We start from the raw sequence: 25,401 nt of genomic DNA on the forward strand, positions 1-25,401 counted from the left end.
GGAATGCCTTACCTGTAAAGGTTTGTTTTGGAAGTGGGTGTGTGGCAGTTCCCACTGTGTGATATACACTTAGTGTTTCAGCTCAGCAGAAAAGGTCCAGCTGGGAACACTTTGAACCTCTGTAGGAAAGGCAAGTAATGCAGTTCATTAGTTTTAAGGCTGGTAATAAGAAAGAGAGGCAGGAAAGAGATGTGTTGCCCTACAAGATGAACTTTGTTATGCGTAGGGAGTACTTTATATATGTTTTCAGCCACTACGCTTATGTGAAGTATTAGGCTTTGTACCTATTATATACTCTATAACGTACTCTAAACTATATTATATGTGATCAGTCATTAATTATTCAATATGCATTTTTAAAGTTACCTTTGAATGATAAATGGTCATCTTTAGGATTTTTTGATTTTTTTTTTTGTTCTTTTTTTAGAGCATTAATATTTTGGAACGGAAGGCTTCTTCGGGAAGCACAGATCCTTCCTTAAGCAAGCAGTTCCTTGAAACAGACCCTATCTCCCTGTCCAAGGTAAGGAAGAGCACAGGCTGGGATCCAGACACTGTGTTTCCTTCTGTTCTTACAGTGTAGTTTGACTAAGCTTTTGGGTGTTGGTTTTTATGATTCTGTCACTGAATGCATTTTGAGTCTGTCCCAGAGCTTCCTATTTGCTGCCTTAGGTGTCAGGGAGGCCAGTAATCTTTATTAGATTTTGTATTAACAAAATTAAGGGTTTGGATGGTGGTGGAGATTGCTTTTTCCACCTGTGAATGTCTCCCAGGAGCAAGATTGACTAACTCAGAATATGGAGCTAGAAGGGACTTTGAGAAATGTTCCAGTCCAATCAGAAAAAAAAACAACAACAACAATATCCAAGTCCCAAAGCGCTACTAATCAGTATGTTGATTAAAAATACATAGAACATTCCTCCTAATTGCATTTTTTGAGGTAGTCTCCTGAAGTTTGAAATTGTTGCTGAGGCCTTCTGTAGAACCGTAGAGGTAACAGCACTGATTCCTGAATGATGCACCCTCACATGCAGTGCTTTGTAGTTGGTGTCCTCTAGGCTGAATTCCTGAGTTCTGAAAGGACTGATTCTAAATAAGCCCAATTCTGATTAAAGAAGGCTTCATTTTAAGTTACTTCATATAAAAAAGTAAGTTTGTTACTGAAAAGGTGAGGATGCTTTGATGGAATACTTGGCAAAAAACTGAAATTAAATATCTATAACTCATGATACTTGGGAAAACACATTCAATGTGAAACGTGCTATTCAACTATGTAAAAGTGAAATTGCCTGTCTTATTTGGAAAAAAACAAAAAACCAAACAAGTCCCTTATTGCCAGCAGCTGGAGCATACGCAGAACTAGGCCTGTAAGATCTGCCTGTGTTCCCTGATCCTGCTGCTCCATGTGGAGCTGTTGCTCACTTAATGTGCAGTGAACCATAGAAGTCCTGAAACGGCAAAGCTGTGCTTTGAGTGATCCAGCATCAGATGAGTAACCTTCGCTGTCACTCTTGTTTTCCCCTTTCTGGCTGCTCTTGCAGTAGAATGGTCTGTGGCACAGTGTACCTCGTACTTGGCACATCTCATCATACCAAATGTGGATGGGGTGAGCTGCAGTTAGGATGGTTAGGGTGGCTTTATAACACCTTGTGGCACTGGTGCAGCAAAAGGCAGCTAATGGTTATTGCACTGAATAATGGCTCATTATGTCTTCCTGTATCTGGCCTTTCGGTTAAATGAATAGCTCTATGAGATTGTGTGATTTCTGGTTGAGAAGTAATCAATACTGATGTTATCTGGTTGATAAAAGACTTATGCCCACAGCTGATCTTCTAAAGGAAAAATCAATAGGAGGAGTCAGTTGGCAGAGTAGAGGAGAGATCCTCTGCTTGCCCCAGGGGACTCATAGTTTAATTTCCCCCCTTAAGAGCCAAGTGCTTCATGGGGAAAAAATAATGCATATGTGCTTCCTGCTGCAGTAATGGAAATAGAATATCATATCAAAACACAGTGAAATCAAAGTGATGGTTTTTGAACTGTGTTTACTGGCCCCGTGATAGTTTCAATTTGCAGTTATGCAGGGAAAGTTAAACAGAGTTAAAGTTTTTATTAAAATTTACAGTACTAAGTATTACTTGGGACAGAACTTTTCATTCTTGTTAGATTAGCAACTTACTCAGGTTTGTAACCGTGAAGTTTGGTGTTACACTTATAATCGTATTTTCACAATAGTGACGTTGATGGTATTGAAGCTCTGTAACACAGGCAGGGCTGATGGTTCTTGGCTGTGAGCAGTTTCATGGGAAATGGAGGAAAGAACTTTTGTTTCTCTTCAAATGTTTGATGACCTCTTCCCTCTCCCAGTCACTTTATGTAACGTGAGTGAGAGTTGTGACAGCTGAGAAAATGCCAGTTTGCAAATTCTGTTCATTATGATAGCAGCAAGGGGATGTGAATAAAGGGATGACTTTTTTCTCATTAAAAGCGTTGTCCTGTAGCTGTTCACTACGATGTTTCACAAACTCAGACCTGAGTTGTACAAGTGGTCATGCGTAACAAGCATGTTTGCAAGGAATGTGCTTGGCTTTCAGAAAGGCGACAGCTGGTTGTGTCTGAAACGATGCAGCTCATATTCTTTTCTCTAGGGAGAGAATTAGTTAGCTTCCCACAGATTTTCCCTTAATGCAATGAAAAGGAATGACAAGAAGCTTTCATAAAGATCAATTTCCTTTTACGTATTTCTAAAGGTGCAATTAGCCTCTGCAACTCTGCCTCATAAACTGCCACTGAAGACCAACCACAAGTCAACCTCTTCTGCTTGAACTGTAGATTTTTAGGAAAATTAAGAGTATCCAAAATCAGTGCAGATTGTATGCTAGAGATAGGAAAGCTTAAATATTCTTATGATCAGGAAGTAGTGCAAAGTACACTGTTAATATATTCCCATATATTTAACAGTAAGATGTCTACATTTCATCTCATGATCTCACTGTTTTTAGAGGCGTACTCTGAGTAAAGTTACATTTTGAACATGCAAATTCTGCCCATGCTCCACTTACAACATCTGTTGAGTCTTTTTAGCTCTTACGATGCAGAGTTAATCTTTGTTTTGCATTGCAGAATTTGTGCTGCATATAAATGCAGTTTTACATCATGTGTACGCATAGTTATTAATCAATGTGTTCATGCTTTTTCACCAGGAGCCTGACAGCTGGGAAATCATAGAGGGTCTGAAAATTGGCCAGACTAATGTACAGAAGCCAGATAAACATGAAGGCTTCATGCTGAAAAAGAGAAAATGGCCCTTAAAAGGTTGGCACAAGGTAAAGTTCTCATAAAACAGTCAAAGGATTATTGCTTCCTTTTATGATTTGGAATTTTTTGTCTAGAGAAAATACAGTGTAGGATGACTGACAAATAAAAGCCCAGAATTTCAGTGTATGACTTTATCTTCAGACTGTATAAAGAATTAGTCTGCATACACAGCTTTGTGGCTTCAGTGTTGCAGGGCTGGCTGTGTAATGTTATATTCAAAATCCAGGCAGACAGTGTAAATAATACAGCAGATGCCTCGTGTTTTAAGAGGTTTAGCCAATATCGCTTTCATTCTTCTGAATACATTATAACAAAATATAGCTGTGCAGTGTAAGTTTGAATTCAGTTTACATGGAAGTAGCCAAGAATCTGTGAGAGCTGAGGAGGGCTTTGGTATGGACCAAGAAGTTCTTACTGGAGAGCATCCCCTGAAGTTCTTTTCCCTTCAGCCTTCCTGGCTGGGCAGATTTGCTCATCCCTGTCCCCGAATTTGTTTGTGTCTGTAATCTTAGTTGTGGACATGAAGCATGACTATTTAACAAAACACCATCACAAACCCCTGAATCTTCTGTTTCTATTTAGTTAATGTGGAGACATTTCTCCGTGGACACTTTTACTTTTTGGTAACCCTAAACCCAGTGTTCATTATCTCTTCTACCTGTATTTTATAGCATAATAATTGCACTTCTTTCAAATCCTCTGTTAACAAGATTTGGTTATTGATGCCTACCCATATTTTGCACATTGAAATAGATCAAGAACGATCATTTTCTAGGGCACAGCGTTGTATTATGAGGAATAGTGAAATCTACTGTTACAAATGGCTTTTTTATTCCTAGTCTGTGTTCATATTCACACTGTATTAGTATAGAACACACTGTTTTTCTTATTTCTCTATTCTTTGAATGCTGAATTATCAGTACAAGATTTCCACCTGTCTGCTACTCTTTTTTTTTGTCTGCTGACGTATCAACCTTATTTTGTTTTGGTTTTATTTTACTTAGCTAGAATTTATGTTTTTGGCATCCAAATATTTACGTACCACTTGAATTTAGCCTAGGGAGACTACAGGTTTTCAAACTGGTATTCTTGAAATACTGAAAGAACAGAAAAGGAGATCTCACTTAAAAACAAAACAAAACAGCGAAAGTGAAAAAACAAGAATCAGTCTGATACATGAGACTGCATGGGGTAGTTCACTGCTTCCATTCCTTTAAAATGCAATACATTGATGTGTTGTTTCTTTGACGAGTTTTTTTCTGTAGGAACATTACATATAAACTGCAAAGGGAATTATGCCTGGTGATCTTTTTTTTTCATCCTGACTTTAGAGCAGTTATCTTTTCTAGTGTGATTAATTAGCTTCACAGCCTCCCTCTATGCTCTACCTTACATTTCACCTAAGGAAGCTTTTGAATTTTGGGTTAGAAACTGTGCATTGGTAAGTAATTTTTTTCCAACTATTTTTTTCCAACTATCCTGCTGTTTCTGTAACATTACTTTGTGCTGAGAGCACAATGAGGAGTTCAGAGACAGAACAATCCACAGTGATTGTACTGTGTGCTGTTAGTGACCTGACAGCAAAGCCATGGAATCCTCTGTCTGTTGAACAGGGTATGTCAAATTCTGATGGCTCTCAGTGTGCTTTATTAGCATACCACTTACAATATGTACTTACTTGTAGTACTTGTAGTAGTTCATCTGCTTCTGAAGTGCTGTATGCTGTGAAACGCAATGTGACAAAAGATCATTGTTGTATGGAGCCTACAGAGGCAGAAAAATAGGAAATTAACTTTGTGTTCTTCTTTAGTCCATTAATGACCATACGTAGTAAAACTGAAACTTCACCACCCTGTTGTTTTGACATCTTATTCAAGAAGCTACACTACCAGCAAAGCTGGAATTTTATCACCCCGTGTCAGACCTTGGTACCATCTGTTGTGCAACTGACATCATTTCCAGAGGCATCTTCAGGAAATATTTTCTGCCGTGCAAGTACTGACCCTGCTCATAATGTCAGTTTAACAGGTTCATGTCAGGCAAATGTGATCCTTCTCTTCCATATCAGACAGCTTAAAGAGTCTTGCGTAATAACTTGCTGTGTTCCAGATCATTAACATATACCAGTGCTTTAGGTTAGGCTCTAAAAGTATGAAGTATTACTTGCATGTTGATAACACAAGTTAGTGAATCTCAGTAAACATCTACATTTCCTGCCAGGCTGCATCTTTATGCTGTGTGCCAAATGCTGTGCTAACTTGTCCGCAATGCAGCTAGAGCCGTCTAGTATGCACAAGCTACAGCAGCTTTAATTGTTGGAGAAGCATGTTGAATTGGGGATTCTGCTTTCTGCTGTAGGGAAAAAACTGCTCAGTGAAATAAAGGTGTAGCAATGGCGCAGATAGGCGTCGTCATGTTAGCTTTAATTTGCTATTCCTTGTAGCTGCATCAATGAATACACAGTGACTCACTCCATATCACTTGCAAATATACAAAACACAAACCCTCCATGACCAGGGTATGTTGCTGGTAATGCTGTAATATTTCCACTTGTACTAACGCATCTAGCTTACATCTAGAAAAAGTACAAGGAGCATGAATCACAGCTTCATCTTTACTTCACTGTACAAAGGTCTGCTTTGAGCGCAAAGTTTTGGATGGTAGAGCCATGTCTCACAGCCTGCATCACTTCCCAGCTGGATATCCAGGAGACCACAGGAATATCCATCTGTGGTCTTCCTTCCAGGGTGTAGATTTTGCATTAGGAAAAGCTTTTCAGCTTCTGGATCGATAGGACAAGCAGTTAGGTTGAAACACGACCAACTTATTTGGGAAGAAAACAGGAGGAAAACAAAGAAAAAGACTTATCTCTTTCAGCCTATCTTGTCTTTCTGGTAGACCTTATTGAATTGACCAAAAAACAGAAAAAATATCCTTAATTATTAAGGTTCCTTAAGTTCAACATAGAGCATACTGTTGGAAACGGAATCTAGGTTTTCACACTTAAAAGATAATTGTTATCAAAGAAGGAGAAAAAAAATTATTTGCTACCATACTTATGCTCTCTTTCCAACCTGTGAACAGTCCTTAGTTGTTACAAAGTTATCATTTTCTTTTGCAGATAAATTATTATGCACAGTTTAAGTTGCATCTGATCATTAAGAAAAAAAAAATCTTTTTTTCCACTTTCAGAGGTTTTTCGTCCTGGATAATGGACTATTAAAATATTCAAAGTCACCAATTGATGTAAGTAAAGTTGAAGACTGTTTTAAAATTTGTGTTAGAATTCAACCTGCTAGAGGCTCATTCTCATACTAGGCACGTTTATCACAAGCGTACACATGAAAGTTGTTGGTGGATTCAAAGAGAGATTTGAATATGGAAAGCATGTAAGGTTTAGGTTGAGTTATATTCCCCCAGATTCTGCCTTTTATTACTTTTGTAAAAATAGAAGGTGTATTACTTAGTTTATTTAATGAAGATGTTTGAAAGATTAGCATGAGCATGTATTGTACCTTTTTAATTTTGATGTCAGGGAGAGCTCATTATATTGTGATATGTGGATAGGACAGAAAAGTGATTATGATGCACTCGAGATGTAAGGGGTAGTATTAAATTAGATACCAATAACCATCAAGCTGTATCAGCAGGGAGCTAAGTGCTGTCTAATTTTCTCAGCTTCTCACTTAACCTGTAGTTACATGCTAGTGTGAACTACCACACTTTTCATTTGGAGTTGGCTCTGCAGTTGTGAGATATTTTTCTCATCTATAAAAGGAAGAAGTTTTTAGTTTGAATACAGGATTTAGCTTTTATGTGTTTTTATACTAAGATATTCCTAAAAAGGGAAAACATTTCAGCACCAGATATTTTGCTGTTAAATATAATGAAATACATGGTACTACCAATTTTGTACTCTGCTTTTTGATTTCAGATACAGAAGGGCAAAGTACATGGAAGCATTGATGTAGGCTTATCAGTTATGTCTATTAAGAAGAAGGCTCGAAGAATAGATCTTGATACAGAAGAACACATTTATCATCTGAAGGTAAAAGTGATGCAAATATGTATTCTCTTTTCATCCACAGTGGAAATACATAATAGTAATTAGGAAAAATCTGCTGTGGTAGAAAGAGTGTTATTTTGAATGCTTCTTTATAATGAGTTACTTTTGTAGGTGAAGTCCCAGGATACATTTGATGCATGGGTTTCAAAATTACGCCACCACCGGTTGTACCGTCAGAATGAGATTGTGAGGTCTCCGAGAGATGCTAGCTTCCATATATTCCCCTCAGCCTCTACTACAGAATCTTCACCAGCTGCTAATGTACCAGATGGAAAGGTATGTTGTGTCCTTTTGTTGGAAACTCATGCCTGCTGGACTTGTTCATGGGCAAGCCTGAGTTTCAGTGGGCTCTGCTTGGAGTGCCAATAGAGAGGAGTTTTCACTGGAGGAACTGATAGCCAGCAAAAAGCTGGGAGTACTGTAGCTTTCATTAATGGGCTGCTGTAGAGACTGTGCAAAGAACTCATCGTCTTCAGAAGAATTTGCACTGGCCTTTTGCATCTGAGGTAAATCTGTCTGTTATTCTGTAGTTTTCTTCCTCTTTAACAACAACTTTTGTAAGTGGTGTTTATCAAACATAGTTTGTGAGGTCGTTGGTTTGATTCTCCAGCATACCGTGCAGAAATATCTGTGTCATGGGCAACTACATAGCCAAATCACAGATGTCACTGGAATCACAATGTGTACTTTATTTTTTTTATTCCAAAGAAATATGGTGATTATACTGACTGAGCAACACATGCAACAATAAGTGTAAGCATTTTATTATACCTTAGGTACAACAAAATAGCTTCCCATGGCAATCTCCTATACCTTGCAGTAACAGCCTTCCTGCAACCTGCACTACTGGGCAGAGTAAAGTAGCAGCCTGGTTGCAGGACTCAGAAGAGATGGACAGATGTGCAGAAGGTTAGTCTTTACCATTTTGTGCCTTGCTCTTTTAGCAAAATGTCGTGTTGCTAAGAAATAACATACAGTCAATGGAAGTGGTTAAGTAGCATCTTTACGTGCCTATGAGGGAGCTCTTTAGGTAATAAATTAGATGCTTATTGTAGGAACTTCCCTCTTAGCTTGTGTTATGATGTTGCTTTTAATTTTTTTTTTTAAATATGTGTTATCTTAATGGATATCATTATTAAAGTATGCTTAAGTTTTAAGGTCCAATCTTGTTGCTGACTACCATAGAAATAACAGGTGCTCAACATCTCTGACAATAAGGCTACTACTTAGATGCTTTACTATTGGGTTTGAGGCATTTGACTTCTGTAATACAATAAAATGCCAGTGGTGAACATTATGGCAAAGAAAATATCTGAACTGAAGCACCTAATGATTTTTTTGTTTTCTGTGTTTTAGATCTTGCTCATTGTCAGTCAAACCTTGTGGAACTCAGTAAACTTCTTCAAAATTTAGAAATACTACAGAGAACTCAGTCTGCACCAAATTTCACAGACATGCAGGTAATTCTGTTTGATAATAAATAACTATGTTGAAACATTTATTGGTTGCAGTAAAGGTATTGTAAATATGCTCTCTATTAATTTAAAATTGATTTTCTGAAATTGTAGTAACTCTTAGAGGAAAGGCTCATCTTAATCACTTTTATCTTAATCATGTTTAATAGTGTTTAGTGTGTAAATGGATAAGATGTATTAAGATTATTTGAGTTAAATAGGAAGGATCAAATAATTAAGTCATTTGCAAAAGCAGAACTAAGAACCATTACAATAGAATTATGTGTACACTAAAATTATATTTAAGGAGCTGTTATTGTGCTCAGTAAGATACTATTTTAAGTTTTTAAGGAGTGCAGTTTCAAACCTTTGAGATGGGAGGACATTTTATGTTCTAGAAAAGAGGGCATAGTCACAAAGGTCCCAAGCACTGGACCATTTCCCACTTCAGGGTGAGTTTTCCTCTTGACCAAAAAAAGCAGTAGCAGATTTTTAAATCTTAAATACTTTCTTCCTTTTTCACTCAGGCCACTTGACTATTGAAGTCTCCCAGTGGTGTTTTTGTGTTGAAAATACTAGTTCCAATGAGGACACTTACCATTTCAGGAAGAGCTGAGCATTTCTCTGATAGTGACAAAATAGAAATACATGAGGATTTCAAAATTTGTTCCTAAATGTTGCTTGCTATGATGACAGTATACCAATTGTTGTGCTACATAAGTTGAACACACCTTTTTTTTTTTTTTTTTAATAGTAGGGGCATAGGTGTCCACAGCTGGTCACTGCTGTAGTTGCAGGTCATGGCAGCAGCATTCTTTTCTTCACTTTCTAATTTATTAATGTCTAACACTACAATTCTTTACTAACTCGGTGTACTGTCTGTATTGCTTGTGTCAACTTAATAGTACCTTGTTGCTTTTAACTATTTGTGTAATGTAGGCTAACTGTGTAGATATTTCAAAGAAAGACAAGCGGGTCACAAGACGATGGAGAACAAAAAGTGTCAGCAAAGATGCAAAAATTCAACTCCAGGTACTGAATCCACAATGTTTTCCTTTTCACTGTACTTTTAGATTAACTTCTAAGCATGAACTGATATATTAACTGAAAGTAGGAATTCAATGTACTGCCTCTTATGTTCCTGATGATGCAAATTAAATCTCAATTGGTTGTTCAAAACCTAGGCAAGATAGTGAAAAATGTATTGACTTTACTTTCATTCATATGAAAACATTGCCATCTAGGGAAAGGAAGAGAGGCTGAACACTAGTCAGCTAAGGTGCGAAAAAGACTGTATGCCTGCAGCGCACAGGGATACTGGTATTCGATCTTTAAACTAGAAGAGAGAGACGGTTGAGCAGGTGACATCAAACTAAACAGAAAACATGAATGAAGTACTAAACACGCCAGTTGCCTTTGTCAAAACCTATACTAGGAATGTTACCAGTGAGAAGTTATCAAAAGCCCTATCTTATGAAACAGGCTACTGTGGGAACAAATTGAATTAAACCAAAGAATAAATTATATGAAAAAAAAAAAACAAAAAAACAATTGACGTCATCCTGCCTTAGATCTGAAAAGTAGAAGCACAGAAATAAGCATAGAAACCCTGAGTCACTTCTAGATCCAGGGAATCTTACTGTGTTTTGTCAGAAATAGCTGTGTTTTGAAGCCTAATCCAAAAACTGCTTTATTTTTTATAACTGAGCAACTGTTAATGAAGACTATACTTTACAGACTTCAGGAGCTAACAATTACCACTGTGCTGTCTGCTGTGGAATAAATATATGTCAGCAACTTCTGATTAATTTAAATTCCTTGAAATTCATGCAGACTTTTAAAACCTTTAATATGTCCCTCAGAAGCATAATAAGGAGTTTCTGTGACTCAGAGACACAGTAAGAAGTTCTCTGTGACTCATTTAAGACTGACAGCCTTAAGGAAGGAAGACTGTAAGGAAGGAAACTTGGATTGCAGCTGTAGTAGGTGACTTTTCTTTCTAGCTGTTATTCTAGATTAAGGACAACATGTTGAACAATGAAATATCTGTTGTAATCTGGTGTAAAAAGCTTTATTAACAAGGGAATTTTGGTGGTTGATGTCATCCTATTATCTGCATGTGGAAGATCACTGTGTTTCCTTGTTGTTGAATAATTGTAGGCTACTAAAAGTACCAGGAAAATGGATGCAAGCATTTGTTGGAAAGGCAGAGGCAAAATCCATGTTCTTCTTTCATACCACAGCGGTCTAAAGAAATTTCTCTCAGTAAAAAAAAAAAGATGTAAAAATTTTTAAGACAACAATACGTGATGATCTAGGGTGCATCATAAGGAATTGTGAGCTATTCCTGAGTTGCCTGTGCCCTGTCAAAGTGACACTGTGCTGGGCTTCCTGTGGGAGACTTAGTTTGGCACCTGATTCTCAGTATGCTGTTGGTGGTATGGGTCACTTTGCAGATTTCTCTGAGAGTTTGTATGCATAGCACTGCTTTACTTTGGTCTATCATTGCTGGGGGGAGATAGTGAACTCTGCTTAGCCTGGGGCAGCTTTGACTCCTGACGAGTGTAAAGCTGGAAAATGAAAAGCTTATTTTATTAGAGCAAAGCATTAAATGATTGATGACTGACTTACAAATTAATTTGCAGGGAAACAGAAACAACAAAATGATTCTAAATTTATGTGCAAGATGAAGATTTTATTTTTTTGGCTGTTTCAATATCTTAACTAACTTGATTGGCTTGGTACGCTCTTTATAATTCTGAGGACTATTCTGTCCCAGGAATGGTCTAACGCTGTGATCTGTGGAAGATGGTCTCATTCTGACTCTTGTGTTAATCATAATTTGCTCATGCTGCTATTCCACTGGATTTCCTCACAGATTGAAGTTTTTTTTAAGCTTGCTCTCCTGTGGTGTTTTTCTATTAACCATTTTTTTCTAGCTTCATTCCATATAGGTAATTTTTTCAAGATTACTCCACCACTTTATAAACTATTATCCACTACTTTGAATCACTATCTAATTTGTGATCATTTCTTCATGGACAATACACATGATTTGCTATTAAATAATTGGGAGATTTGATGCCAAAAAAGCTTTTGTTGTCCTTTTCCTTTTCCCCCTTCTTCCATACGTATCATTAGTTTTTTGGGATAATACTAATAATAACATACTAACTTCCAGCTAGATGGACTATTAATTCCATTTGAAATACACGCGCCAATTGATTGTAGAATAAGGAATTATTAATTACCATAAAATGACCTTTTGCAGTATGAGATTGAGAGCCAGAGAGCATGAAAATGAGGTGTTCTGTTCACAAATAGCAGGGAACAATGCTGTAATTTTTGCTAGCTCTGTGTCCACTGTGTAAGATGCAATGAGAAAATTCTCCCATCTAGTGTCTATTGTACTCAAAATGAGTTAGTAAGATAGTTTTTGTGTTCCTGCTAACACATTCCTAGAATATGAGTGCGAGGTATATAAAGAGTTTTAAAAGTACTTTTTATTGTGAGGACAAGTTTGTCTACTTGCTTCTACTTGCTTTGTTTTTTAGAAACATTTGCCATTTAGGTATACCAGTCGTGTATGCATGTAACTTTGTTTACTGTGGTTAATTCCCCAATAAAAGTGGGGTTGCTTCACTGAGGAAAATTAATCATAGCATGTACATATGTGTTTTTTTTACAATTGGGGGTTTAGTTTTGCTGAATAAATAGCTTAATTTACAAGCCTTTATTCAGGAGAAAAATACTTGGATTGTTTCTCTGAAGAAGGATTGCTTATATAAGGGAGGTTTATTTTATTTTTTAAAAGTATTTTAAAAATGTCTTAAAGTAATCTACAACAACAGGTTAATGAGTCTGCATTCATTCTTTTGTACAAAAACTGACTTTTTTTTGCTTGGTTAAAGAACAATTTTACATTCTTATGATTGTCTAAAGATCTTGAAAGGAAGAAAAAAATACTACCGAACAGCAACAAAATGAACTATCATTGATATAATTTCATTCAGTGCTCAGAGAAGTAGAGTTCCAAGACTTATTCAAAGGAAGACGGAAGGAGAATTTATTTAGCAGAACTATTTAGTACAGAATGATCTGAAAAGTCAGCTTGCTCTGCTGAGGCTTCCAGCTCATGAATTATTGGTTTATTACTTTTTTTCCTTCAATAAGTACTTAATGACATGTTATTAATTGTAACTCAGATAATTACCTGACTTCATATTGTGTTTTGGGGTGGTGCTTCTGTGGAACTCATTGTTTCAATTTTAGTAATGTGTACCTGCATTCAGGATCTTGCATTTTTTGAGTGCTTAATATATATACGTTTGTGCATCTCTTTGTACATGTATGTATAAATTTATGTCTCTATTAGTTAAACAGTAATAATCTTCAAAACTCTGAATGAGAGTATAGTTATACTTCTGTAGAGCACAAAGAGCTTAAAATTCTGCATATGATGCAGCCTCTTCTTTAATGAAGTTGCTAGTCTTCTTTAATGAAGTTGCTAGTTTTAGAAGTTATCTGCATGTTTTTAACAACAAAATAAAAGGTGCAAATCAAAGCTTCTTTTACTGCCATTATTAGGCAACTATTCTGTGGTCTATAGTTCTGCCAGTTTGCTATTTCTGTGATACGCAAGTTGCTTTCAGAAAAAGAAAAATGCATATGAATTTAAAACACTGAAATTGCTGTAAATGCATATATAGATTAAGAAGAATGTGAATAATTGTTTTTTTCTGTAATAATAAGGTGGCTTTTTAGTGTTATAAATTCATCCAAATGCTTCGAAACAGTGACATTATGTTAGGCATCAAGTAGAAGAGCTTTGTGGTAGGTGTGGAGCTATTCTGCATCATGTGTACATGCTGCATGAAGTCTGCAACTTTGATGTACCGTGATGGATTTTGTTATAAGTCATGTAAAATTTAAGTTATGCGGGATGAAGCCACATGTTAGACATGCAAAAAACACAGTTGTTGGAACACTTAGTTTTCATTTGTGCTACTCTGTCTGAGATTTTGAGTTGCTTTGAAAGCCAAGCCTTCAGTAATGAATAGAATGAGAAATAAGATCTTACAACACAAAAGGATGATATGTGGGGAAAATGAACGCATAAGCCTAAGGATGGACAGAGAAATGCCAGAAATGTGCACAGGAGTATTTATGTAAGGAAGCTTCCTATAATGTACACACTCACGTTTTACTATTGAGATGCATGCATCTTCGGTAACCACAGTTGGTGCACTTCCACAAATGCAAAGTGATCTCTTCAGAATTCATCTTCTAGATGGTCAAGTGAAGGAGTTTTTGTTTTGCATTTTCTTCCATGCCATAGCATCTGTTTTGTTTTCTTATTCCATAATTGCGTTATGACTCTGAACAGCAAAGCTAATAGTATTAATTTTCTTTTTTTGTCCACTGCAGTCCAACTCTTCTGGAGATAACGTTAGCGAAGTACCTAGCTATATAAGTCTCTGGCATACACAGGTGAGAACATACAACATGTTCTCAAAATGTGTAGGACATAAGAGTTAACAAAATTGAAATCCACTTAAAGACTCTCCCTCTCCCTTTTCTGATCATCTTTCATCCTCCTGTGTCCATCACCCCTTCCCTTCTCTTTCTCTACTTCCTTCTCTTCTTGCATTCACTGTCAGGAAGGGCCGGCACCGAAGGGCCAGTTCAGCACAACACGACGCCGGCAGAGACTAGCAGCTGCAGTGGCTACAACAGTGAGTGGATTTTAAAAATCAAGGCATAGCTTGAAAGACGGGAAGCTGTGTAACTTGAATGCGTATTAAGCTTATGAAGCTGGTTCTTGCACTTTATGGAGGTGTCCATGCTACCCATTCTGAGCTGAGTCACTTAGAAGTGATCAGGCCTGACACAAGTGGATCTGAGCTTGTTTTCATGGTAATATCCCTCTTCCTTTATGCAAGTGCAAGTGATGAAAAGACTCGGGCCCTGCACTGTTTGAAAATAGCTTTGTTATACGCTCTATATTATTTAAAATGGACCGAAATGATCACATTTTGTTAAAAGATTCTCATAACGGTCTATAGTAAGACAGTGAAGACGAGGAGATTTGCTACAAACAAACGAAATAATGACGCTTCCTGATTTATTTTTTTTTAGTAACGTAAGATTAGCCTTTTCATTTAAGGTACCTTGTTTACATTCCATGATCCAAAAAAGTCATATTACTGTTGCTAGTGTCAGTATTTCATTTTTGCTAATTCTCCAACCTTTAACACAAAATTTGGAGCTCTAAAATCAACATTCAGGCTCCTAATTGGGAGTGGGAAATGCTGTTTATGAAACCAAATTAGCATCGTAAGTATACCTTCAGCTGCTGCTTTGTCAGGAAAGCAATTATTAGGAATGCACAATATAGATTAGTCCCTCAAAGGATTAGTGAAATGGATGGGGAAGACATAAAGATATAGGGAAAAAAAGAACTCTGTGCAGCTGAAGAATACAGTGAGCTTTAAACACATACCTCTACCTAGCTCAAGCAGTCAACATCAAGCTAAAGTTTTCGAAGGTGTGCTGCTCCAGCCCATAGCTGAAATCCACTAGTTCAGATGTAGCTTCTGCCTAAGCCTGAATAATTTGAGTCCTGTTGCCAGAACCATGAACCTCATTTGCTATTAGGTCCTCCTGAAAAACAAGAGAGAAATCAGTGCTCCTCCAGTTCCCAAAATAACTTCTCTAAATTTAATCCCTTGTAATCAGTTGAAGCCATGTATAGATGCAGAATATCAGTCAATTATTGATTGGGTTATTTTATCTCCTCTGCCTTTGTAGCAGAGAAATAAACCCCCATCTCAGTTTGCTGTCTTTGTAGTCTGGAAGATACAGAATTACATCAGGTAAAATGCAGAAGGGGGATGCTTGTGTTACAACGCACTGTATTGGGAACAGTCTGTCTCTACATGAGCATGCAGTTCTGAAGATGCCGATGAATGAGTGTTATTTCAGCCCTTAGAATAAATCAGAAAGTCAGGACAAGGTGTACCTGAAGTCGTGTATTCAAGAATGAGGAAGAAAAACTAGAGGGATGTATCAAGAAGCTAAGTACTTAAAAAGATAGAAAAACTAATAGGTAATCAAGGCAGCATCAGACCACCATGGGTGTAAAGAGAAAGCACTACAGTGAAAGAAAAAAAAAAAAGGGAAGAGAGATTTATGGACATTGCTTCTTAGACTGCTGGTTATTCAAGAAAATAAGTTTGTTTGGTGTTGATTTTTTTTTTCTCCATTGGTTGTGGAAAGTAGCTTGGAAACTCTTCCAAGATGCAGATGAGGAGAGTTCATATAGTCAACAGTTAATTATTTTTGGGTCTTGTATCTAAAGCAGTCAGCAAAGCAGTTACTTGTCCCTGACATGTCAGTGTGTATTTCTTGCAAGCAATGTGACGGTAATTGTAGAGCATGCAAATGCTGTTTCTAGGACATACTTTCATACTGTAAATAAGATGTTCTTTTTTTCAATAATCCTCACCAAAAAACATTGCTTTTCAGCCTGGCCAGCTGAGGTATGAGGCAACAATGCTATCTCTAGAAGGAATTTATTCTACATTCCTGTTAACAAAGTCGTCTTGATATGAGTCAAAAATGAAGTCCAAAAAAAAAAAAAAACCATCTACTTTGATGGTATAGTTAGAAATCAAAACGAAGAGGATAAAGTTTACAGTGGTTAGGTGCCATGAAGCCATTAGTCTGTGCTATATGTATATGGAAATTGAAGGGCAAGGTCGAAAATGGTATTGCCAGAATGTGCTCAAGATGTGATTAGTAGGTCCAGTTGGATTTTAAGGGAGAAACCTAAAATGGTTATTGATAACAAATGTAATAGGAAGGGATTGATAGAACTATTCTTTAATGTAATCAAATAACAAGGTACCAATTTCAGATACTGATAGCAGTATATAACTTATCTGTTGATGTAAAAAAATGTATCTTAGTAATATGACTTTTTATCTGCTACTCAGTCATGTCTCAGAAGACTCTTTTTTTCCCTCCATTTTTCATATTTAAATAATTACATTGGGCTGCAGTGTGGAAGTTTTTGATTTATACATTTGGTCAATATCATAAAATAAATTAGGTTGAATTTGTTTAACAATGCTTAAAACTGAAGTAAAAAAATGTAGTTCTGCACGCATTCCCCTTTCATTTAGTTTTGAAAATTGGGTTCTTGACTGGATTTTTTTATACAAATGTATGTAAATGATAAAATTAAAACATACTGTCACGCACGTATGTCACATACATAAAGCAGTATACATACATTACTTATGGAACATATAGGTAACTAGTTAGTACACGTGATATATATAAAACTTATAAATAAGGTATGAATGTATATTTTTGTTTACTGTACTTGAAAGGTATAGAAGGAAAAAGAGAAGTGAAAACTAATAAACGAAAGTGTTTACTGCATTTTACTTAACTGCATCTCTTTGCATTAATTTGTGACTCTTGTACTTCAAATGAAAGTTAACTGGAAATTTAATTAATTTATTTTTTTTTTTAGATAGAAAATGGAAAGACCACATGATTTTTCCCTTTTCGTTGTTGCGTGTACAATGGTTTCTACTTAAGGTTTAACAGTGGTTTTCAGATTGTTAGGTAGATTAATTTTCCACGATACATTTGAGAATAGTGTATCCTATCTCTAGGTCTGTGGAGGAACTTGCATGTTGGTACTGTAAAAATGGATTCATACTATGTGGACTCTCCAATGACAAAATACAAAGAAGCATGTGTGGCTGAATTTTTTTGTCTTCTTTTAAGCACTAGGAAATGACTAATTTTTGTAAGTGTTAGAATTGAAATATTCCACTGCTAGCAATTAGCTCAATACTTAGGCTATTTTTGTCTGTTTCAGTGAAAGTTTTCAAGTACTACAAGGAATTCTGCATCAACTATGCTGTGATTTAGGACAGTAAAAAGTTACATGTTTTTTTCTTTGTTCTTCACATTTCAACCAAGCACTTTTTTTTTTTTTCAGAAGGAATAATTTATATTTTACTTCAACAGAATTATAAAGTTGGTTTGCTTCTTAAACAATACATCTTTACTGTTTCTTGCTGTAGGTCCCTTTCAGTGCCACGATGTCCCCGGTTCGGCTGCATTCGTCCAATCCCAACCTTTGTGCAGATATTGAGTTCCAGACCCCCCCAAGCCATGTAACAGATCCTCTGGAGTGCTCTACAGAGTACATGAAACTTCAAGAAGAATTCTGCCTGATGGCACAAAAAGGTAACTAGAAATCTCAAACCTTTCCTTTACTGTGCTTTTCTGTGTTTTGTTATTACCTTGACTTTGTCATGGCCAAGATGTTCATCTGTGTTAGATGATACCAGAAAAGAATATAGAGCTGGTCAGGTGATTTACTTAAAGATTACATATACTATCCTTCATGTTTTGCATAGATATTGTGAGTATGGAGAAAGGTAAACCCTCAAATGAGGGCTTTCCTTTAGAAAGAATCTGAACTTGTTTTTGCACCTTGTAAATACACGTTTGATACTGGAAACATTTAGTTTTATCTCTTCCAAAAAACAAATCAAAATGTCACTAATACATAACCTTGTGCAGGAATTTTTTTTCTAGGTGCAAATTTTTGTGAGATATTCTCTGCATCTATGGATGCAATGAAGGTAATGCTTACTATTAAAACGTACTTTAGAAATGTCATTGCATTGCCAAAAAAAAAAAAAAAAAGGTTCTGCAGATTGAAAAAGGCTTTTAAATAGAACTTGCAGTCAGTTTGCTATTTGGTAAGTAAAAAAAACTCAGGAAAAATATGACACTACTTAAAAATTATCAAAAGTTTATTTGAAGACCAAGTAAGCCTTGTTATTGATGCAGTATTAAGTCTTAATCAAACTTCAGATTTTATTACTCTGAAACATACACAAAGAAACAGAAAAGAAAAAAAGAAAGCATCAGACACAGATTTTCCAAATATACAATTGTTCATTCACTCAGCATCAAGAATATACTCAAATAAGGTGCGAACACATTGTATATGCATTGCAACTCTAAGAAATAAGTGTTTGTACTTAATTTGGATACACATTACTTCAAATTCATTCAGGCCTGTGTTTCAAATTTCTGTATGTGTGGGATAGAAATTTCACTCTGTCTTTATTGCTAAAGTATTTTAATAAATGTAAACACGTACTTCCATATCTGAGAAAACCTGTTATCTTTTTTTTTTTTTTCCTTAGTGCATTCTCTTTTGAAGTCTGCCTTTAACAGCATAGCTATAGAGAAGGAGAAGCTTAAGCAGATCGTCTCAGAACAGGATCTTACAGGTCACAACACTCAAATAGCACACCTCAGACAGTCCCTTTCTCAGGTATGTTTTTTATTTGATTGCATGCTCAGCTAGTTTGCCAGATGCACCTTTTCTTTGTGTTTTGGCTATTTCCTGAGGTGTAGAGGGAGCCAAGCGAACAGCAAGGTTCTTAACCAGAACTATGGCATATATTCTGTTGTGGACATGAGAACATAGGTCCAACCTCAGTGCATGTGGAGAATGTGTGTGTGTGTATATATATATATACACACATGTATTTATTATAATTTATTATAATTTTCCAAGGTAAAATGAGCATTAACAATTTTTATGGGAGTGATAGATATCTTTTTTTTGGAGCTGCCTCTAGTACATTCAAAGAGATACTCTAGTTTTTTTTAATTAAGTTTTAAATTTTGACTGTATATTTTCAGATTTGTTTTATATGTCCCTGTCTCCAACTGCAAAAGGAATTATGTGTTAAAGAATAATCATGGGTAAATTGGATTTTCAGATCCAAACCTGTTATTGGCCAGTGTCTCTCCCACTTAAGCTAAAGAAAAATTTGTCATTGGCTTTAGTTGGGAAGAAGAGATGAAGCAACAGTAAGTGCTTTGAACTAGCCTACACTATTCTGTGAGAGGTATCTTCAGGTTGCAAAACAACTCCAGTTTTTGAATTTAGAAAAGCTTGCACAAGCAAGAAATAAGAGCAGAGGTGTAGGGGCAAATAGAAATTGACCCAGATGTGAAGATAATTTCATGCAGTATTATTGTTACTGAGTTGTATTTTTTTGCCGTGAAAGTAAAATTGAGACATAATGTTTCTTTAGACATAGATGCATGATGTTACATAGATTGATTACTGCATATGGCAATAAAGAAAGATTAAGGAAATTAAGGCCAAAATATGAGGGTAACCATTTCTTGTCACTGATACAAATTTAACCAGGACTTGTGGAAACTTGCTAGCAACTGCTATGAAATAAATGGTGGTACGTTCCTCTTGTTCTTGACCTCCAGTGTCAGTCTGAAAATCACTGTCACTCATCAGTTCACTGTCTCAGTGGGCAGCAAATGGAAATTTAGCTTAGTCAGTCTCTTAACCAGGTTTTGGCAGTTTAGGAAGCTACAGCCCAGCTGATGTTAGTGGTCTTACCTTGCATTTCCTCTTCCATGTGAACATGCCCAGATCATTTCAGAATGAAGCAAAATGGCATCGTTTAAACTGTCTTCAGTGACTGTTGAAACCCATTTTACTTTGATCCTACTTTGTTTCAGTGCAATCATGTAATCTGCTCCACGGGAAGGAGCGGAAAGATTGTGACTGTGATAACAGTAATTGCCTACTACAACAGTATGTCTGCTGTTCTATAATTCCCAGTGCAAGGGATACATTAGGTTTAAGTCAATTCACATTCTGGGTATATAACATTATGCTTTTTTGGATTTCAGCAGACATGTAGTCACGTCCTTCTAGAAATGAAGTGTGTTTATAATCTAGCTTGGGCATTAAAAGAGGAGAAAAATTAGCAGATACCAGGCACAATTTACATTCTGCTGGCATCAGTTTATGTTGTGGTCCATAGTTTTTTGTGAGCACACACATCCAAATGCAGCAGCTTGGTCTGGACAGATAGACACTCAGTGATGCAAGTGGTTTCGTTGTTTTCTGCTGAAAAGCAAGCAATTTCCTTCCGTGGGCTGTAAGAGTTGATAACTGTCATTCAGAAAGTGCTGTTGAGCCATAAATCAAGAATATTGCAGTTGGTTTCTTTTCATCGTTCTGCAGTTTCGTTCTTTCTTGCTACATTCACTTTCCATTTCTGTAATGCACATAAGCTACTGGCGTAGCTGCCAAAGAGCTACTTGAAGAATTAAGGTAGAATGTGACTTACATTGTGGGAGAGTATCGGTGCCCTCTGACCCTGGAAGATAATTGAAAGCAAGCCAATGAAAAGATGAAATTATGTTATAGGGGATCTTGAAATGGGTATTTGCTTATAAATGAAAGAAATTAGGTTCTGTGACTTTTCTTTTTTACAAAATTTCTGAGGTTAAGATTTTTTAAAAATATTTTTTGGCTGTTTAACACTTTTTTAAATTTGTAAATAAAATGTGTGATTTTTATTTTAAGGCTCTCAACCAGAATGCTGAACTAAGGAGTCGCTTGAACAGAATACATTCAGAATCTGTTATTTGTGATCAGGTTGTCAGTGTAAATATTATCCCTAGCCCTGATGAGGTAAGACTTCAGCCTTTACTGGGTTAGAATATGATCAAACCCTGCTGTTCCCCACTAATAGCTAAAACGGATTATCAGATCTTTCAGGCTGGAAATTGGATATTTGTAGACGTTTTCAGACTATATTTTCCTACATAAAATTTAAACTTTTGTCTTTGAATATGTCAGGGCTCATGAAAGAACTATGTTCTCTGCAGAGAAACAGGGAAGGATTGCAGCTTTGTGGGAATTAATGAGGTTTTACTGTAATATAACACACAATAACGCACAGTAGGTATCTAGTTCTGTATCTTACTTCTTTTGCCAAATCAACAAAACAAAAAGTGTAGTGTCTAATGGAGAGTGCTTAGGTTTAATATCTTGAATAGTGTTCAGAGGGTTCAGTGCATGAACCAAGCACTATACTAATAGCATATTTGCAACATGTAGTCTATCTTTTTTTGCTTTTTTCAGTTGAGAGATTATCAAACGTATTACAGAGACAGAATCAGTCTCCCCTGTGAGAAGGACAGATCTGAATTTGCGACCTGTAATACTGTTGCATTTAATACTGTCATTTTGACAGCCATTCTGCTTGCATTTTACTGAAATACTTTACATTTGTCACTTCCATTCGTTATTTTCTACATCATTTCAATTAAAATACTGTGGTTTCCTAATTATTTTTTCCACGAGGAAAGGCAAGTGAAAATCTGTTTCTGGTTACTTTATTTGATTTTTCGAAGCATCCCTACAATTTTTTGAATGCTGACAAAGAGAAGATGGAGGTGACACAGTGCCAGGGCACGGCAACCTGCAGTTGGAGCAGCTGACAGTGAAGTTCTGAGCAATTACTGTCTCTTCTATTTTGTATTTTTTGGAGCTTAGCTGTTTCTTTTTTAATATGTTGTCTTCATACGAGTGTGTCTGATTGAAAAAGAGTTTCAGAGAGGATCCCAGATCTCTCTTTCACTTTTATAAGTATAATCTTAGTTTATAGAATATGCATTTTTGAGCATCTTCTATATGTATTTATTATAATTCATCAAATGTCATAAATCATCCACAAGCTTATAAACCTCAGTTAAAAAGGATGAATTTTTGACCTCCTGGCTTGTTTGTGACTTTTTTTATTGTCAGTGCATTTTGAAGCATCTGTGTAGAAATAGGACGAAGGTGTCAACAAAGTCATTTGCAAGACTTCTGGAGTAAAGTTAATGGAGATGATATTCCAATATGAAGAGAAACTGTGTTTAAAACACACTGTATTATCCCAGAAACATTATGCTGTATAAATTAAGGGATTAAATAAGAAGTCTGTTTGCCTCCACAGCAGCTGCTGCTTTGGTGGAATAATTCAGAGAGAGAAGCTTAAATATTTTGTTCCTTCTTTTTAAAAGCTTGTAGAGTAACATGCTGAAACATGGCGTTCCTCTCGTCAAATAGGAAGAGGAGGAAATGTTCAATTATTTAAATTAGCTTGTCCCTGAATTGATATCCACAGAGCACAGGTTGGGAATTCTTGCATTTGCTGTTAAATTTTCTTTAAAATAAACTATAGGGAATTAATCCCCATTAGTAATTGTGAGTCAGTGTTAATCGCTTAATTCAAATGAGATTTGGAATACTTATATGATAGCCATGCTCCTGGATATTCAAACTTTTCAAACATTTATTACTTGACTAGTTAGCAAGTCTACTTATTTTGAAGGTAATGTGTAACTCCCTAGCCTGATTGAGTTTTTGGAGCTGGATCCAAGTATTGTTAGTTGTTATGATCTGGTATCTTTTCATCTGAATTTCATAGTTGAACTCATTTGACACAGTGCAGCTATTGTCCACCAAACCATTCTTTTGCATAGAGAATTAACTCTGTAATTATTCGCTGCTAAAGCTTAGTAGCGAGTGCAACTTAGAAGTAGACCTTAAATGAAGACAGGTTGAACTTGATTTTGTAATTGTTCCTGCCTCGCTTATTGGGTACACAAGAAACCCTACTAACATGTTATCTTTACTGTCTTTTCCTATATGTGACACAGAAAAATATTCAGGTCATTTACCACTTTTATGCGTATTTCTTTATTATTAGAAGTAATATTTATATTTCTCTGTGCATTATTTGCAGACGGGTGAACAAATTCATGTCAGTTTGCCATTGTCTCAGCAAGTTACTAACGAGAGCAGGCTCTCTATGTCTGAATCAGTGTCAGAGTTCTTTGATGCACAGGAGGTGCTTTTGTCTGCCAGCTCGTCAGAAAATGAGGTAGGCTATGACAGTGTACTGCAGCCTTGCTGTCAGACAGATTCAGGTATTGATGTCACTAGTGAGTGGTTATTTTTTAATGCTATTTAGAATAAAAAGGTATCAGAATGCATAAGGTTTAGATAAATTTGCCTGAGACGCATTTGTGATGGGCTGCAGAGGTTCTATGAAGTGTAAAACTGAGCTGGAAGTTGTATCAATAATTTATGTTCATTACATGTTCTTACTAGACTATGTCAGTTTCAGGCAAAGATGACAGCAGCAATTAGGTCTGACTATGTGGTCAACTAATTTAGACTTTAAAGTATTCATTAAAAATAAAACAAAACAAAGTTCTTCTATCATATTTAAGTTATTCTCTGTAGTCAGAGAAGTAGACAAATGTCAAAAATTGTCTCATTGAAGCTCAAAGATGACCCTGCATCATGTGGCTGCCCACAACTTTCCCATGGTATTTGAGGTAACTGTGCAATATTTTACAGATTGGCACTTCAGCATCCCATTGGAGATGTGCACAAGACAGACAGAGATAAACAATTATTTTAATTGTTCTGAAGAAAAGAAGTTTAAACAAGAATTTTAAAAGTAGTTTTAACACGGATACAGTTCTTGTTTTTCAGAATGATTAGTCAATGTTTGTATTTGTTTCTGCTGAAATGTACAGTTTAATGTTTGATTCTGTATAAAAAACACGTCTGACCATCTCTTCTTACCTCCCATCCCCCATGTGTTATGCTGTCCTTTTTTACTTCTTTTGATCTCATTTGGAGTCACACTTTTGTAAATTTAATATTTGTATTTGGCTTCATAATAAGCAATGCAGAAACATAAGGAGAGCATAGAATTTATTTTGACACTGTTGGTGCATTAGAAGTATGGCTGATTGAAACCTCTAGTTGATTTAGTTAATATCTCTAATTGAGTGCCGATGATGTATTTGAATATTTTTGTTTCAAGTCATTGTGTGTATAATTTTTTAGTAAACTTTATATACATTTGAATTAATTGATATTTTATTTATGTTCTAGGCTTCTGATGATGAATCTTATATCAGTGATGTGAGTGATAATATATCTGAGGACAACACCAGTGTTGCAGACATTTCTCGGCAAAGTATACTGCTACATTTTGAACTTTGGGAAATTATGTTGGTTTTGTGATTTGCTGCTTCTCTGTACAAGACCAACTTTGCTGAAATCAGTGAAGCTGGGCTTATTTTTTCTGGTGGTGAATTTAGTTCAGTTACCGAGACTGTTTTCCTTTGTGTGGTGCTATGTTGTGATAATACTTTTCTCCCTTCCCAGTTGTCAATGGTGAACTAACTGGAGGAGCATTCAGGAATGGACGGCGAACTTGTCTCCCGGCTCCCAGCCCTGACACCAGTAACATCAATCTATGGAATATCTTGAGAAATAACATTGGCAAAGATCTTTCCAAAGTATCCATGCCAGTTGAGCTAAATGAGCCTCTGAACACCTTGCAACATCTTTGTGAAGAGTTGGAATATAGTGAACTCTTGGACAAGGCTGCTGAAACGGATGATCCCTATGAACGCATGGTAATAAATTTAATGTAGCACTTCTTATGTCTGTATTAAAAAGGAAACTGTTTTGTGGAGGTCTATGCAGGGCCCTTTATTGCTCTTCCATTTCATGGAGCTCCCTGCTTGGGCAGGTCCAATAGGTATGTCTGTGTTTTTCACCTGACAGCCAGCAGCCAGCATTTGGCTCTTGTGTTTTTGTGTATTGTGTCTTTTCTTCAGGGG

The 25,401-nt window shown here is 36.2% G+C and overlaps 1 protein-coding gene across 13 annotated transcripts in view; it reads left to right on the forward strand.

Annotated features, from left to right (window-relative positions):
• Positions 1-25,401, forward strand: part of OSBPL6 (oxysterol binding protein like 6) — a 91,881-nt gene that overhangs the window by 59,476 nt on the left and 7,004 nt on the right. For 9 of the 13 annotated variants that reach the window (XM_090144096.1, XM_090144093.1, XM_090144094.1 and 6 more), the window contains 16 exons: positions 428-523; positions 3,201-3,323; positions 6,508-6,561; positions 7,250-7,363; positions 7,493-7,657; positions 8,158-8,290; positions 8,738-8,841; positions 9,775-9,867; positions 14,263-14,325; positions 14,496-14,570; positions 17,940-18,105; positions 19,080-19,210; positions 21,287-21,394; positions 23,499-23,636; positions 24,665-24,749; positions 24,941-25,194. In XM_090144096.1, the coding sequence (XP_090000222.1) occupies positions 428-523; positions 3,201-3,323; positions 6,508-6,561; positions 7,250-7,363; positions 7,493-7,657; positions 8,158-8,290; positions 8,738-8,841; positions 9,775-9,867; positions 14,263-14,325; positions 14,496-14,570; positions 17,940-18,105; positions 19,080-19,210; positions 21,287-21,394; positions 23,499-23,636; positions 24,665-24,749; positions 24,941-25,194 (1,902 nt within the window). The remainder of the gene's footprint in view (positions 1-427; positions 524-3,200; positions 3,324-6,507; positions 6,562-7,249; positions 7,364-7,492; positions 7,658-8,157; positions 8,291-8,737; positions 8,842-9,774; positions 9,868-14,262; positions 14,326-14,495; positions 14,571-17,939; positions 18,106-19,079; positions 19,211-21,286; positions 21,395-23,498; positions 23,637-24,664; positions 24,750-24,940; positions 25,195-25,401) is intronic. The other 4 variants (XM_090144097.1, XM_090144098.1, XM_031601369.2 and 1 more) reach the window with 4 other exon arrangements.

This window comes from Phasianus colchicus, chromosome 7 (assembly GCF_987193195.1).
Source record: "Phasianus colchicus chromosome 7, bPhaCol1.hap1.1, whole genome shotgun sequence".
Classification (NCBI taxonomy): Eukaryota; Metazoa; Chordata; class Aves; order Galliformes; family Phasianidae; genus Phasianus; species Phasianus colchicus.